Source organism: Podarcis cretensis (genome assembly GCF_951804945.1).
Source record: "Podarcis cretensis genome assembly, chromosome: 13".
Lineage (NCBI taxonomy): Eukaryota > Metazoa > Chordata > Lepidosauria > Squamata > Lacertidae > Podarcis > Podarcis cretensis.
Window position 1 is genome coordinate 17,511,134 of NC_137182.1, and position 14,719 is coordinate 17,525,852.

The window sequence follows — 14,719 nt, forward strand, 5'->3', positions numbered from 1 at the left end:
TAATAATAATAATAATAATAATAATAATAATAATACGCAACCCATCTGGTTGGGTTGCCCCAGCCACTCTGGGCGTCTCTCAACACGCATAAAAACATAATAAAACGTCAAACATTAAAAATTTCCGGATACAGATCAGATATGGATTGGTGAGCACGGGCAAATAATAATTATCCATCTTTTTGAGTCCCTTTTATGCTTATTCCTCTCACGAGTTGAAGGGGCTCCTCCCGCCACACAGAAAAAAAAGGAGGAGCCGGGGTTCCCTCTTGGCGGACTCCGATCCTTCCTCTCCTTGTTCAGCCAAGCCGGAAGTGGGCGTTCTACCCGCATCGACTCGTTCTCCGGAAGTGGACGTGTGAGCTTCCGTTCCCGTCCTCCTTTCGCTCTCGCTCTCCCGCTCTCTCTCTCTCTCTCTCTCCCTTTTCTCTCCCTTCCCGGCTCGCCGGCCGTTGATCGCCTGCAACAAGGAAGCCAAGATGGCGGCGGCGGGAGGAGGCGAGTGCGACGTGATCATGACGCCCGCGGCGGCGAACCTGGTGGCGCCTTCTCACCCTGAGGGGCCGGCGATGTTGAGCGACGAGGACGAGGACGCGGGGACGCGCAGGTAAGAGCCTCCGCCCGAGGGCCCCCTCCAGGCACACTCCCCACACGGGGGGGGGGGAGGGGCTGCCTCGGTGTGCGGGTGGGGGAGGGGAGAAGGCGGCGAGGGGCGGGGCCTGCACTGCAGGTGGGGGGGAGTAAGTGGGGGTTGGGGGTGCGCGCGAGAGAGAGGTGCATTGTCGTCAGCTGTGCCCCCAAAGGACCGTGGGATAAAGCCAATTAATTGTGTGTATTCCCTGAAGGTGTCGCTGGACTACAACTCCCATCATCCCTTAGATGGCCAGGGGGGTGATGGGAGCTGTAGTCCATCAAGATCCTTGGGGGGGGTGGCCAAGGTTGAGAGAGGCTGGTCTGTGTGGACCCGTGTGCTGCTTCTGAAATGCCAGGGGCTGGGAGGGTGAGTTATGGGATGGGGGCTACCCCTCAAGAGTCTGCCTTGCAAGGAGAGGGTCCCCGGTTCAGTCCCTGCTGGCAACTCCAGGTTGGGCTGGGGAGAGGCTTCCTGGGCTGAAACCCCAGAGAGATGCTGCCAACCAGTGTAGGCAGTACTGAGCAAAATGGGCCAGCGGTTCTGACTTGGTATAAGGCAGCCTACTATGTTCCTAGAAGGCTCCTCCTTCAATTCTCCACTTATTAGACTTTGTCAAAGCCTCTTAACTGCACACCGTTAGGAGTAACATGTTGTGCAAGAGGAGTCCTTGGTCCCATACAGTAAAGTGGTACAGTGGTGCCTCAGGTTACATATGCTTCAGTTTGCATACGCTTCAGGTTAGACTCCGCTAACCCAGAAATATTACCTCAGGTTAAGAACTTTGCTTCAGGATGAGAACAGAAATCGTGCTCCGGCGGTGAGGCAGCAGCAGGAGGCCCCATTAGCTAAAGTGGTGCTTCAGGTTCAGAACAGTTTCAGGTTAAGAACAGACCTCCAGAACGAATTAAGTCCTTAACCCGAGGTACCACTGTATTTGAGGTTTTAAAGTGTGTATGTGTGAGGGTTTAATAGTAGGATTTAGTCCTCAAAAGAGCCCAAGGCTCAGCCCAGGAGTCTTCATCCTCTTTTGAGCCTGACGTGTGCGCTTAAGGCAGAGTTCAATGGGCCTTGTTCCCTAATGCTGCAGTTCTAAGTGTGTTTAGGATTGTGTTATTATTTATCAGAGTCCTTGAAGTGCTTCACATACCTTCACAAGCCAGGGATCCTTGGCATATGACCCAGTATTGCTGTAGTGTAACTGTATTTGTTTGGTTCTTTTTTATTTGTTTAATTTATGTCCCACCTTTCCACAAAATGGTCTCAAGGCAGCTAACGGTGCTCATAGTGGGTAAAAGTTTTAGAAGCGTTGGGGTTAGGGATTGTGGCGGCATACACATCATATGCTTAAAACACATACACACCGCTGCAGGTGTAAAGAATCCAGGGGTCTGAAGGGTGGTGGGAATTGTAGTTCTGTTAGGGGGTAACTACAGCTCCCAGGATTCTTTGGGATAAGTCATGTGCTTTTGACAGTGTGATGAGTGCAGCACGTAGTACCCTCTTGGGTTGGGGATCGATCAAAGCTGTTCTTCCAGTGGGAAGTTGCCATACAACTTCGATAAATGGAGATGAACACCATATTGGTATTCTGGTTGGTTTGTATTAGTTCACTTATTGCAGAGGACTAATTGGGGTTCCAGTATGAAATATTTGGTGGGACACTGCATTTCCCCATCTTGTTGATAAAAGTTGCAAGTCTGGTGTTAAGTGGAAGCACTCAATTGTTTCACAAAAGTGGCTAGAAATCTGCTTCAGTAGAAATGAGGATTTAACCTTCCACTCATTCCTCACTTATAAGCCTGGTTGGATTACAGCCAGGTCTGTTCTTTGGGGAGAAAAATAAATATTTTAAACTTATCTTGTGGCTAAGTCAGTGACTAGTCCAGAGGTGTATTGTGAAAACCGATTGCCCTTGAGTTGTGGTTTGCGGAGAGTTTCGGATAACAATTCAAGAACTTGTGATTTGTTCTCTGTGAGGGAATGGCTAGATCTCACACTTTGCATCAGGTCCAGGAAACCTTTGGCCCTCCAGATGTCGCTGGGTTACAACTCTCGCCATACCTGGCCTTTGGCTGTGTTTGTAGGGGTGATGGGAGTTGTCATTCAGCAACATCTGGACGGTCAAAAGCTCCCATGTTCAATCCCTGGTATCTCCCAAGTAAGACTGATGGGGGTAGTATGTATCTGAAATGCTGGACAGCAACTGCCTTTCAGTGTAAAGTAGATAAGAATGAGCTACATAGACTAGTCATCTGATTAAGTATAGTAGCAACTTCCAGGGTAACTGCTGGAGCGGTGACCTTGTCTGACTGAATGAGCAGGGAGATGTGACAGAAGGGGGGGGGGGGGAATCCTTTTCTGGCTGCCTAACTTAACTGAATGAGATTTTTGTGGGGAAAGGAAATGGCACGTGTTTCTTTGGACTCTTTTCCTGCCCTACGGTCTTGGGGTGTGTCACAGTTATTACAGTAATGAGAGATAGGGAACGGTTAATTTAGCTGTCCTGCTCCCAGTTTGACTCACAGCACTTGTGATTAACCATTTTGCAAAAGGTAAACAATGTGGTTTTTCCTTAAGGGAGTCTGGTAAAATGGGTTAGACTCGAGTGAGAAAGAGTGATGTGCCCTTGGTGAGCTTATGGCTTAGGTGGGGTTTGAATGTTAGCTTCCCATAGGCAAAGCCAAGGCTGATTCTCCAAAAGTAGCAGCAGCTACTAAACCACCCCCACCCCAGTCACAAGGAGTACCATATGGTCTCTTGTTACCCACACACAGGTCCAGAGGAGATGTCTGGAAGCAATGGGCTGTCTTCAAAGAAGTTGTCCTCTCCCTGTGTGCGCGCGCACCCCCCCCCCAACCACACACCCAACTTTGGAGATTTGCAGGGCATAGGGATAGAAGAGGGTGAAGAAGTCCCATCCGTTGTGCAGGTGGAAGTTCTTGTGCTAACAGAACAACTTTGTTAGATGCTACCCAATGGCTCTGCCCTTAAACTTTCTAACAGTTAACTTTGGCATACCAGGGCATGAGGTCACTGTTTTGATAAAAGAAAGGAGACAAAAACTTTCTTCCTACCCCCTTTAAACTACACCTGGTACTGTTGTTGTGTGAATTTTTAAATGGTATAGTAGGGGGTGCTCTGTGGTTGCTTGGAAGCTTATTAGGGGTTTCTTTAATGAGAAGAGTATTAACTTCAGAAAACACCAAACTGTTTCCCTCTCATTACTGGTCTCTTCCTTTATGTGCAGATGCAAGACAGTATTTAACAATACTGTACTCCTTTTTAAACAAAGCAAAACTGTCACCAAGTAGACCTTGCCAGTGCCCTACATGTGCTAACTGCTTCCCCAAATGCATCCCCCAATCTTGTTCTTCAGCAGGTAACTCAATATAGAAAGGGTTCTCTGAAACTTGAAAGCCACAGCAGTACAACATAGCTTGGGTGATCCTGGTTACGGCCGCAAAAGGTGATATTATGAATGGCTGAGAGTCACATTAGGTTATTAGTACCTCTGGAATTCCCTGCAAATGCTCATTGGAAAAGCCAATATTGTAAGCAAGTTCAAAAAAGGACAAGGTGGTAGGGCTTCTTTTCCACAATTTGGTAGGATGCTCAATATATCTAGCCTAACACCCGTTCCTAATAGTTGTGATTTAAACAGACTGGGGTTGGGAGCAGAGGTCTCTTCTTCAACATCCTGAGGCATCTAGCTATAAACCCTGTCCATGATCCAACTGAGCTCTTCCTATTTTGATAAACACATTGGTTCCTGCTGTGATCCAGGCCTTTGCTCTCTTTGTGTTGTGTCATAGAATTATAGAGTTGGAAGGGACCCTGAGGCCAAGGATCATCTAGTCCAGCCCCCTTCAATGTAGGAATCTCAACTAAAGCATCCATGGCAGATGGCCATCCATCCTCTGCTAAAAACTTCCAAGGAAGGAGAGTCCCACTCCTCATGGGAGTCTATCAAATGTTTCTTAGTTTCAGAAGTGTTTTGGTGTTATACTTTGAGAACTATGGGAGAAGAACAGAACCACTTTTAATCTAGCCAGCACTGTGGGATGCTGAAATGTTTGTGGAAGACTGCAGAAGAGGGAGAGAAGTAACTTGGGGAAGCTGACTTACAGAGCATGTTATTGGCATCGCATCTTGGCAGAGATGGCCCAAGCAATAAATAGTCAGTGTCAAAGTTATAAAAATACACGGGAGTCAAAGAGATGACAAATATTGTTCATTGACCTTACTTCCAAGTCACCCTGCAGATGAAGTTCATCTGTTCACTGCAGAGCGTGGAACGCAAATAGCTTAGAAGTTACCCACTCATTGTCTTTTGCCCTTGGGTGGTGGCTCCAAGAAGGTCCTCGGAGTGTATATCAGAACTGTATCTAGAATAAGACTTTTCTCTTGAGTAGTCTTTAGTCTGCAGCATGCCTTGGAGACTGGGGCATCTCCCCAAGAGACAGCATGCAAGTTGACAAGGAAGCTAGAAATGTGTTCATCACCATTCATGTGGAAATTTCCAGGCGTAACTTGGGACTCTGGAAAAACCTGGATGGTTATTTTTGTTTGTTTGTTTGTTTACAGTTCCTGGCTGCTAAAATACCTATTTTTGGACATTCTCATTGTAATTCTAAAACTCGCCATGGAATTTGCTTTACCTGCATTCAGAGGTAAAATTACTCTTGCCTTAGTATTGGTGCAGTGGGATAATTCCACCAGAGTAACTGCAGGTGTTGAGAGGCATTATTTATTTTAAAGTGTTTTAAACTCTATTCTTGTTCCCAAAAGTCTCACAGAGTGGCCTGCACGTTATTTGTGATATTCACCAACTAATCTACTGGGTTCTCAGAGACTTTTAACAGGACATACGTTGTATGTTTGGCAGATTCCTTTAGGAAAGTGAACTGTGTTTTTTGTTCAAATCGAAATGTGAGTTCTAAAGGGCCAGATGATAAATAACACAGCTAACCTTGTGGCCTGTAGGGACGCGGGTGGCGCTGTGGGTAAAAGCCTCAGCGCCTAGGGCTTGCCGATCGAAAGGTCGGCGGTTTGAATCCCTGCGGCGGGGTGCGCTCCCGCTGCTCGGTCCCAGCGCCTGCCAACCTAGCAGTTCGAAAGCACCCCCGGGTGCAAGTAGATAAATAGGGACCACTTACTGGTGGGAAGGTAAACGGCGTTTCCGTGTGCTGCGCTGGCTCGCCAGATGCAGCTTTGTCACGCTGGCCACGTGACCCGGAAGTGTCTCCGGACAGCGCTGGCCCCCGGCCTCTTGAGTGAGATGGGCGCACAACCCCAGAGTCTGTCAAGACTGGCCCGTACGGGCAGGGGTACCTTTACCTTTTACCTTTAACCTTGTGGCCCAGAGATAGGTCTCCTGCGACATTAAACTATCCCCTACTTACTTTCCCTTTTAAGTCAGAAATTAACAAATGTAATCCGGAGCACAGGAACAAGTGAGTTATGTTGCAGAAACACATTTGGACTCTGCTCATGAAGCCTGTCCCTATCTCTTATGACTTTCTCAGGGTCTTTTCACATGTTACAAGGAAAGGCATGCCTATTCTCTACATGGTACCATAGCAACTCCATAGAAGGTGTGAAGGGAAAGTGTATGTCTGAAAGCACAGGGTGAGACCACTGCCATGGATCCATGATTACTTGAGAAATACCATGGAAGCGTCCCTCCACTATGTTATGAGGCCATGGCGTCTGGTATTCTGGAGCTCAACAAGAAGAGGAATAGCTATCAAGATTTGCTGTCAGTGTAGCTTTGTACAGTGGTGCCTCGGTTCTCGAACAAAATCCATTCTGGAAGCTCGTTCGGCTTCCGAAATATTCGAAAACCGAGGCATGGCTTCCCATTGGTTGCAAGAGCTTCTTGCATTCAGCAGACGCTGCGTCTCACGTTCGGGTTCCAAAAAACATTAAAAAACGGAAGAATTTACTTCTGGGTTTTTGGTGTTTGAGAACTGAAATGTACGACAATGGAGGCATTTGGGAACCGAGATTCCGCTGTATACTTAAATGGTAAAGCACCATAACTATGAAGACGTAATGCCTATTTTCTTAAATACAGTAACCTAGCAGGTTACGTTCTAGGGATTGTGCCCATAGCCAAAATTGCTTCATTCAAAACCCATTGCGTTCAAAGGCGAGTGGGGTTGCCAGAGTCATTTCTGCCCCCTTCCTTTTTAATTTTTGATTTCCCATGTATGAGCTTTTAAGGCTTTCTTGACAGAAGAGAACTGTTCTTGTTCTCTGCTTTGAGAGTGCCCTATCCAAGAATTCTCTCTGGCCAGACCTATTTAGAGCACAAGGACTCAGCAGCTCCTTGAGTCTCTTATAGTTCCTGGATATTTGGCAGCTTACTAATTTCCAGGAAAATGAAACCAAAGGCTGCTGAATTCCTAGGGAGGCAGTGCAGTGGTGTGCTGCAGGCAAAGTGATCTGTGGCATGACCTTAACAGGAAAGAGAATCTCAGTGGTGCGGTTTTGAGGTTGCAGTTTGTCAGCAGCAGCCTTCCCAGTCCCTTTCCTGCCCTGCCCATGTGTATACGAAAGAAATCTGCAGAATGAAGTGCAAGCCATGTGGCTCAGTGCCTGCTTTTTGAACACCTTGCTGGAGCAGGCAGACTACTGTTTTCCATGTTAAACACTAGAGGGCACCAGCGCACAGATGGATATTTTTTCTCATGCCACAATAACCTGCATTGTGTGTTGTTTGGCCTGCCATCATACAAGTCAGATCTGGAGCAGGCACAAAAATCATCTCTAGGCAGGCCCTACCTTCAATCCCAGCCTCCCATATTTAATTTCCTCATTTTGCAATGATTCAATTTCCCTGCACCTTAGGTTGTACCTCCCTGTTCACGGAGTTCTGCAGGAAGAGAGAAACAGCCACTGCATGCCCGTGGTGCTTGCTAGATGCAAAAGGATAATTTTGTGAGCCACATCCTGAAAGAAGAAAGGGGAAACTTTAAGGTAAATAGGATGTGTTAGGCCCCAGGCATGAAAAAACGTGAATCCCTATTATTGTTTCATGCCTGGTCTTAAGTTGAATTTTGTATGTGGAAAAGACTTTTTCCTGTTTCCTCAGGAAACTCAACACTTTCCATATAGATTTTTTGGCATGAGAACATATCCTGCACATCTGGTGCAGAATCCTAGCACATTGCAGAAAAATATGCAATACACTCTAGACCTCACACTTGGTTCATGCAGGTTTCCCCAGCCAAACCTGTTGCTCTGCTTTAACTGAAAGTGTGACCTGGAACATAATCTAGCATTTTCCTGCAGTTGCACATTGTAAGAAAGGATCAGTGGTGGGCAAGCTGTCCATCTTAGGAGCTTGGCCACCCTTAGTGATCTCATTGCCATCTGTAGAATGCCAGTTCTACACAGTTTGAAAGTCGCATATCTGGGACAAACTGTGCTGAGGGAATGGCAGCTTACATAAATTGTCCTACATATGCATATATTTTGCATATACTGCCTGATCTAGTCTGCTGAACTCAGCCTGACATAAAAACAAAAAACCCTGAGGCCCTGGGCAGTGGAAATACTGCTCACCCCTGACCTGAGATTGAACCAGGATGAGTATGTACTCATAAGGGAATTGTAGAATTGCAAAGGACCATGAGGGTCACTTAGTCCAGGGGTCAGCAAACTTACCACGCCTCGGGCCGGTGTCTCCAGCACCGATTGCACGGACGGCGGGGGAGCGCATGCCCATATGCGTACGCACATGCTATTTCTGGCACACTTCCGGGTCAGAGAAGCACCAGAAATAGCTTGTGCGCATGTGCACAGGCCTCCTCCGACTTGGATGTGCACTGGAAATAACGCTTGCACATGCGCACAAGCTATTTTCAGTGCTCCTCTGACCCGGAATTGGGCAGCCGCGCTGCGCTAGTAAGAGCGGGTGGCAGGGGTTGCCGCGGGCCGGATAAACGAGTCCCTCGGGCATTATCTGGCCCATGGACCTTAGTTTGGGGACCCCTGACTTAGTCCAACATCTACCGTGTGTGAATTTTTGCCCTACGTGGAGCTCAAACCCTCAACCTTCATGCTCTACCGACTGAGCTATTCTCACCATCTGTCTTCTTCAGTGGTATTACTGTTTAGCGGGCATCTGAGAGTCTTTCCCCAGCCTTGATTGAGCCATTAACTTGGAAGCCATGGAAAACAGAGTGAGGATGTAATTCTGCCCACTTCCTTTTTTGATTTTTCAGGTCTTGCACTTTTTGCTGCTGCGTTTTCGAATTTCACCACAGCCTTGGGGACTAGGTACTGAATATTATTTTAATCGAAGCGGGACATCTCTCTCCTTGCAGGTGAAACCAGAAGTTGTGTGCATTTTTTCCAGCTTTTCTCTTAACAGTTGGATTCAGTTGCTTATCAGCTCTTTGTCCCTGAAATGGCCTGTTGGTTTTTTTATCTTGGTTTGTTGTTCCATCTGGCTGCGAGGGGCCGAGTTTCACACCTGCTTTGGTACTGTGTAAGTGTACTGGTGTGTGGTACCCGAGAGGTATGGATATCTTAGTCCTTCCTGGCACAGCTGTGCAATGCCTAGGACCTTAGCAGTGGTGGGTGGTTCCTTTTTTTAGATGCTTATTGTAACTCTGTCCCCCACCCCCAGGGTTCACTAGAGAGGGACGCCAACTCCTCGCCCAACAAAGAGACCCATTCAGAGAACTGGATTGTATTTTTAGCCGAGCCAGATTCTTTCTCCAGCTTTAAAAGTAGCAAATGGGGGAACGCAGCCTACATCAGTGCGGGCCTTGCAGAATGACCTCATTCAGGCTTTGGCATCTGTTCGGAGCAGAAACAATCACTCATGATATCAGGAGATCAGAATTTCCCCCCTTGTTGTGGTAATAGGAGTAGTTCGTAAACAAGTGCAGGGCTCACTTCTGAAATATATCTGATGTGTGCGTTCTCCACATTGATGAAACATGGTGGACCTCAGTAGCTGTAGTTTTGGTGTGTGAGCTGTGAGCGTCTGTTGATTTGTCTGCTTCGGATCCTTTAAAAAAGCCTAGTGCATTTTGCTGTTTCCCCCCCTGCTAAGCTTCCTTGGTGCGAAAGGCTGTATATTCTAGCAAAGCAACAGTGAAAGCTCTAACAGAGCAGTCAAAGCAAAACCCTCTTTGCAAGGACTTTTACTGTTTCTCAGAAGCTTACTGGAGATTTTTGATGAGAACATCAGTAACAACCTCCTAAAAAACAGCTTGCCTGCCATTATTGATCTTCTCTTTGGAGATATGTATCCACAGGATATTTTAAGGAGCGTTCTAAGGCAAATATGTATAGGGCAGATTCACCGAGCCCCACATGCTTGGCCTAGGGCCCTGCATGAATTGATTATACATCCAGAACAGGACCCAGAATCCTGTTTAATAAAGTGGCATTAAGCCACAGTAGCCCATTTCATCAGACACAATGAGAAACTGGTTGATCTAAACCAGGATTTCACATTCCAAACCCAACAATCAACAGCATAAGCAAATATATATTAAGATACCATGCATCACCCTTTAATGCACAAATTAAATATGAGTTATTACAAAGCTATCTAATACTTCATTAATTAATAAACAAGAATGAAGGAGTTCAGAATCCGATTGGACTGTTCTAAGTGCAGACCAGACAATAACCTTAAGAAGATGCTTAATCTAATATAATAAAACCAGTTCCCTTCTCTGAAGTTCCAACTATTTTCTTTTTGAGTAATTAACTTCCAGCCATTTAATACTTCTGTAATTTCCCTCTCCTCCATTCCTGCAGTTGGCTTTATTACTTCTAATCATCCCCCAAGTTTCCTTACCCAATCTTCTATATTACTGTGGACCCTCCGGATATGAACTTAATTCATCCTGGGGGTCCGTACTTACCCCAAAAAGTCTGTATCCAGAGGCGCCGCTCCTGCGCATATGCATGGCACGATAGAGCGCTTCTGCGCATGCACACACAGTGAAACCCGGAAGAATACACTTCCAGGATTGCCGTGTTCGCAGGTACCATTGTATCTTTCCATTCCCTAACATGAACAATTACAAAATTACAAAAATTTACATGGCCCAGGTCCAGTAAGGAGATTGTATTTGCTCTTTCACATAATTTAGCAAAGAAAATAACTATTTATTTGAGAACATCGGCAACTGTGACCCACTACCGCTTTTCCTTACTACAGTCCCACAACAAATGGATAAAATCCCCTTTATCTCTATTGCCATGTCAACATTTGCCACCCCCCCCCAAAAAAAATCACCTTTAGGAACTTCTAAGGAGTCTGGTGGCACCAAAGGCCCATCTTAATACAGCATTTTTAATATAAATAGTAGCAACCGAGAAGGTGGCACCTTTACCAAACAGTAAATTCAACGATGCTTTACCACATATCCTGGTTCCATTTTTTTCCTATAGTGGCCACACTCATTGCCTTCTAATCCTAGTGCAGTCATACCTCTTGTTGCATTTGCTTCATGCTGCGGGTTTTCGGGTTGCAAACGCGGCAAACCTGGAAATGCATACTTCCGGGTTTTGCCGCATGCGCAGAAGCGTTCTGCGCGTTTCGGACATGTACAGAAGCGCCGCTCTAGTTGCGGACGTTTCGAGGTGTGAACAGCACCCTGAAACGAATCATGTCCGCAACTAGAGATACCACTGTAGTATCTGTTAAATTCTAGAGAACATCTTTATTCTTTAGGAATACATTTCAAATTATGTATGTCCTCTAATGCACATCTCTCCCCTTTCTATTTAAATAAGCTTTTATCTGGATAAATGGGGAAAAGACTCAGCTGGCATGGCAGCTTCCATACTGATCTGGGCCCAATCTTGATATAAATCTAACCTGCTGAACAAACCAGTTTTATTGTGGGGAAATGTCTGGGATATGAAGTGGGACCAGTCCATTAGTTATGACGTAGGAGGGTTGTTGTTGTTGTTGTTGTTGTTGTTGTTGTTGTTGTTGTTGTTTTAAAAGCACCTTCAAGAAAAGATAAGCACTTGCTGTTACTCCTTTGGCAGTCACCTGATTGGGTGTCCAGAATTTCAGGGTTGTTTTTTTTAAAAAAGACCAACTGTAGTTCTTCATGTGCAGAAAGGTTTCAAGAGATGGTATCAGTACAGTGGTGCCTTGCAAGACGAAAAGAATCCGTTCCGCGATTCTCTTCGTCTAGCGGTTTTTTCGTCTTGCGAAGCAAGCCCATTGACGTCTTAGCGGATTAGCGCTATTAGCGGCTTTTAGCGGCTTATGAGCTTAGCGGATAAGCGGCTTAGTGGCTTAGAAAAAGGGGGGGGAAGGGGGGAAGTCGGAAAAACTCGCAAGACATTTCGTCTTGCGAAGCAAGCCCATAGGGAAATTCGTTTTGCGAAGCGCCTCCAAAACGGAAAACCCTTTCATCTAGCGGGTTTTTCGTCTTGCGAGGCATTCGTCTTGCGGGGCACCACTGTTTCTCTTTAAAAGAGGCTATGAACCCGAAAGCGGGGGAGAAGGTTTGAGTGGGTGGAGCAGGAAACACGTGTTGCGATTTCTACATTGTGGCAGTCATCCATTTCTCTTGCCCTTGTACGTGCCCACCTGCAGTCCATAATGGGGGACATACTGCCGGCACAGGTTTACCATGTCACCTGCTATTTGTAAGAACTAGGCCTAAACCTCCTAATATTCCAACCAGACTCACTGGTCTGGTTCTGACAAAATAAGCTACAGTGAGCCTTGGACTCAAATCTGTTGCCCTCTCCTCTCCCATTTCATGCCTGTGAGGAGGAAGTTGGAGCTTTTGCTCTTGACTTCAAACAAGCCACAGTTCCGTGTGACAGTCCAGACCTGACAAACTGTGGTTTGCTCTACATTCTTTTTAGTGAGAACAAGCCAGGGTCAGTCGTATGTTTCTGATCCAGGCTTCTTCTGGAACCATTTTCCAGTGTGTTGATGTGGGGAGCTGACTTTGGTTTTCAAGCCAGAAGAGAATGATTCCAGTCTCCTCTGTTAAGTGAGCCCAACACCTATCCATAGAGTGGGAAATCCTGGTTTCAAATTATGTCTTAATGTGAACCTTGTTTTCTCATGTCTACCTACAATAAATAACAGTAAAAAAAATTTTTTTTTTAAGTGAAAATGAGGGGTTTTGGAACTTTTAAAATTGTTCTTTGACTGTCCCAAACCTATTGAACTGCCTGTGCCACTCCTCTTAAACCACTATATTATGTATAAGCAAGGGACGAATCAGGGCCATGGTTAGCTTCTTGAGCCAAATTTGATTGGCTGCAGTAAACTTGAGCTGCACATGTCATGGCTTTCACCACCCCGAGCCCCCTGGGGAGATGAGATGTCCTTGGCTTCTATTGTATTGGCAGAATGGATGAACCATGCCATTCTAGTGAGAACACCCTTGGGGGAAGGGAATCCAGAGGGGGTGGCCAGTGTTGGGGCCAGAATGAGGTTAAAACCATGTTAACACACCCCAACACAACTCTCTATTGTTTTCCTCTTTTCTCCAAGGGGCTGTCCTAACATAGCTGGCATTGTCCACTCCAGAGGGCCTTTCTCTTGCCTCTTGCCTGGGAGTAGTGAGGAGGTGGCACTCTGCTGAATAGATCTGCTTAAAGCTATCTCTCCATTATGGTTTGGGTCCGCTTTGCAGCTATTACTTGATTAGCCCATTGAAAACATTCTGGTCAACTAAAAATATTGCCTGTGAGTATGTCAGTTTGGGCCATTGCAAGAACATAAGAGACTTGCTGTATAAGACAACGTCCTTTCAGACCAGCATCCTACAAGGAAGGGGGTGAAGCTAGCAGCCATCCCGTCACGTTTTGTCCTCTGAAATTAGTATTCACTGGCATATTTTCTTTCAACTTGGGAGGTTCTTTATAACAATCAGGAGTAATAGCCACATAGGCCATTTTGTTGAGGTCTTCACAGTAGAAACAAAGGTACAGGTGTAATTTCCTGATTCATTAACCACATTCAAACCTACACACCCTTAAAACCCCATGTGGGAAACCTGTGGCCCATGGGCCTAATTAGGGTCCCCCATTCTTCCTAATTTGGCCCACCAGGCCATTTCCCCTGGCCATGGCCACCTCTTACCCGATGTCATATGACGTTAGGTGTGAGACAGGTAATGGTACGGTTGCAAAGGAACAATCGAGAGACTTGCTCAGCTTGCATAGTTAATAATAATAATAATAATAATAATAATAATAATAATAAAATTTATTTATACCCTGCCCTCCCCAGCCAAGACCAGGCTCAGGGAGGCTAACACCAGGTATAAAAACAATTGATTAAAATGCAACTTAAAAACAAGATTAAGTACAACATTAAAATTTCAATAGAAACTCAAATCAAAAACTTTTTGGGGATGAAAACGTCAAATCTTCACCAAGGCCAACTATCCAGACTGGTCCTACGTGGGCCAGAAAAAAGCCAGGGAAGTCCCCAAATAGGAGTTCCATCACAGAAGGAAAAAGGAAAAAGGAAAGAGGGGGAGGGTTTAGTTAACACATGAATTCCTCCCACAGCACCAATGGTGGCCACAGTTGGTGCAAACCAGATCTCCCTCTTAACCAGGATCTGAAACTCACTTTGAACCATGGTTAGGAGAGAAGACAGTGGGCAGAGCACCTGCTTGCATGCCTCGTTCCCAGCCACGTGACCTCATTTTGAAACATGACAGGCCACACACAGTGTTTCTAAAGCATTCCATGGGATCTCAGTTTGGTTGAGTTGTGCACCCCTGGTTTAAGGTGATCCATTCCCCGGGGCCTCTTAAAATCATTCTCAGCCATGTATCCTTGGTGATTGTCTAGAAATGGTGCACAATTCCTTATGAACAACAGCTTTGGGTGGCTTTTGTGCTTCTGGGAGGAGTCTCCGCCATTAGCGCCATGGTTAGCTGATTGCATGATCCTCTATCCTGGGGCTTCCCAAAGTGGTTGATATTGGGGTCAGTGGGACTGTGCAGGATGTAAATAAAGACCTGGGCTTCCAAAAGAGCCTAGGGTGGAAAAGAAGCTCAAGTGGTGTAGTATGAAAAAATGCATTGGGAACTACGAGTCTCTAAAACAAAAGGC

The 14,719-nt window shown here is 46.0% G+C and overlaps 1 protein-coding gene across 1 annotated transcript in view; it reads left to right on the forward strand.

The window, feature by feature from the left end:
- The first annotated feature begins 334 nt into the window (after nucleotides 1–334).
- Nucleotides 335–14,719, forward strand: part of DNAJC7 (DnaJ heat shock protein family (Hsp40) member C7) — a 34,230-nt gene continuing 19,845 nt past the window's right edge. Inside the window, exon 1 of the mRNA XM_079949723.1 lies at nucleotides 335–607. Coding sequence (XP_079805849.1) covers nucleotides 480–607 — 128 coding nt within the window. The 5' untranslated portion in view covers nucleotides 335–479. The remainder of the gene's footprint in view (nucleotides 608–14,719) is intronic.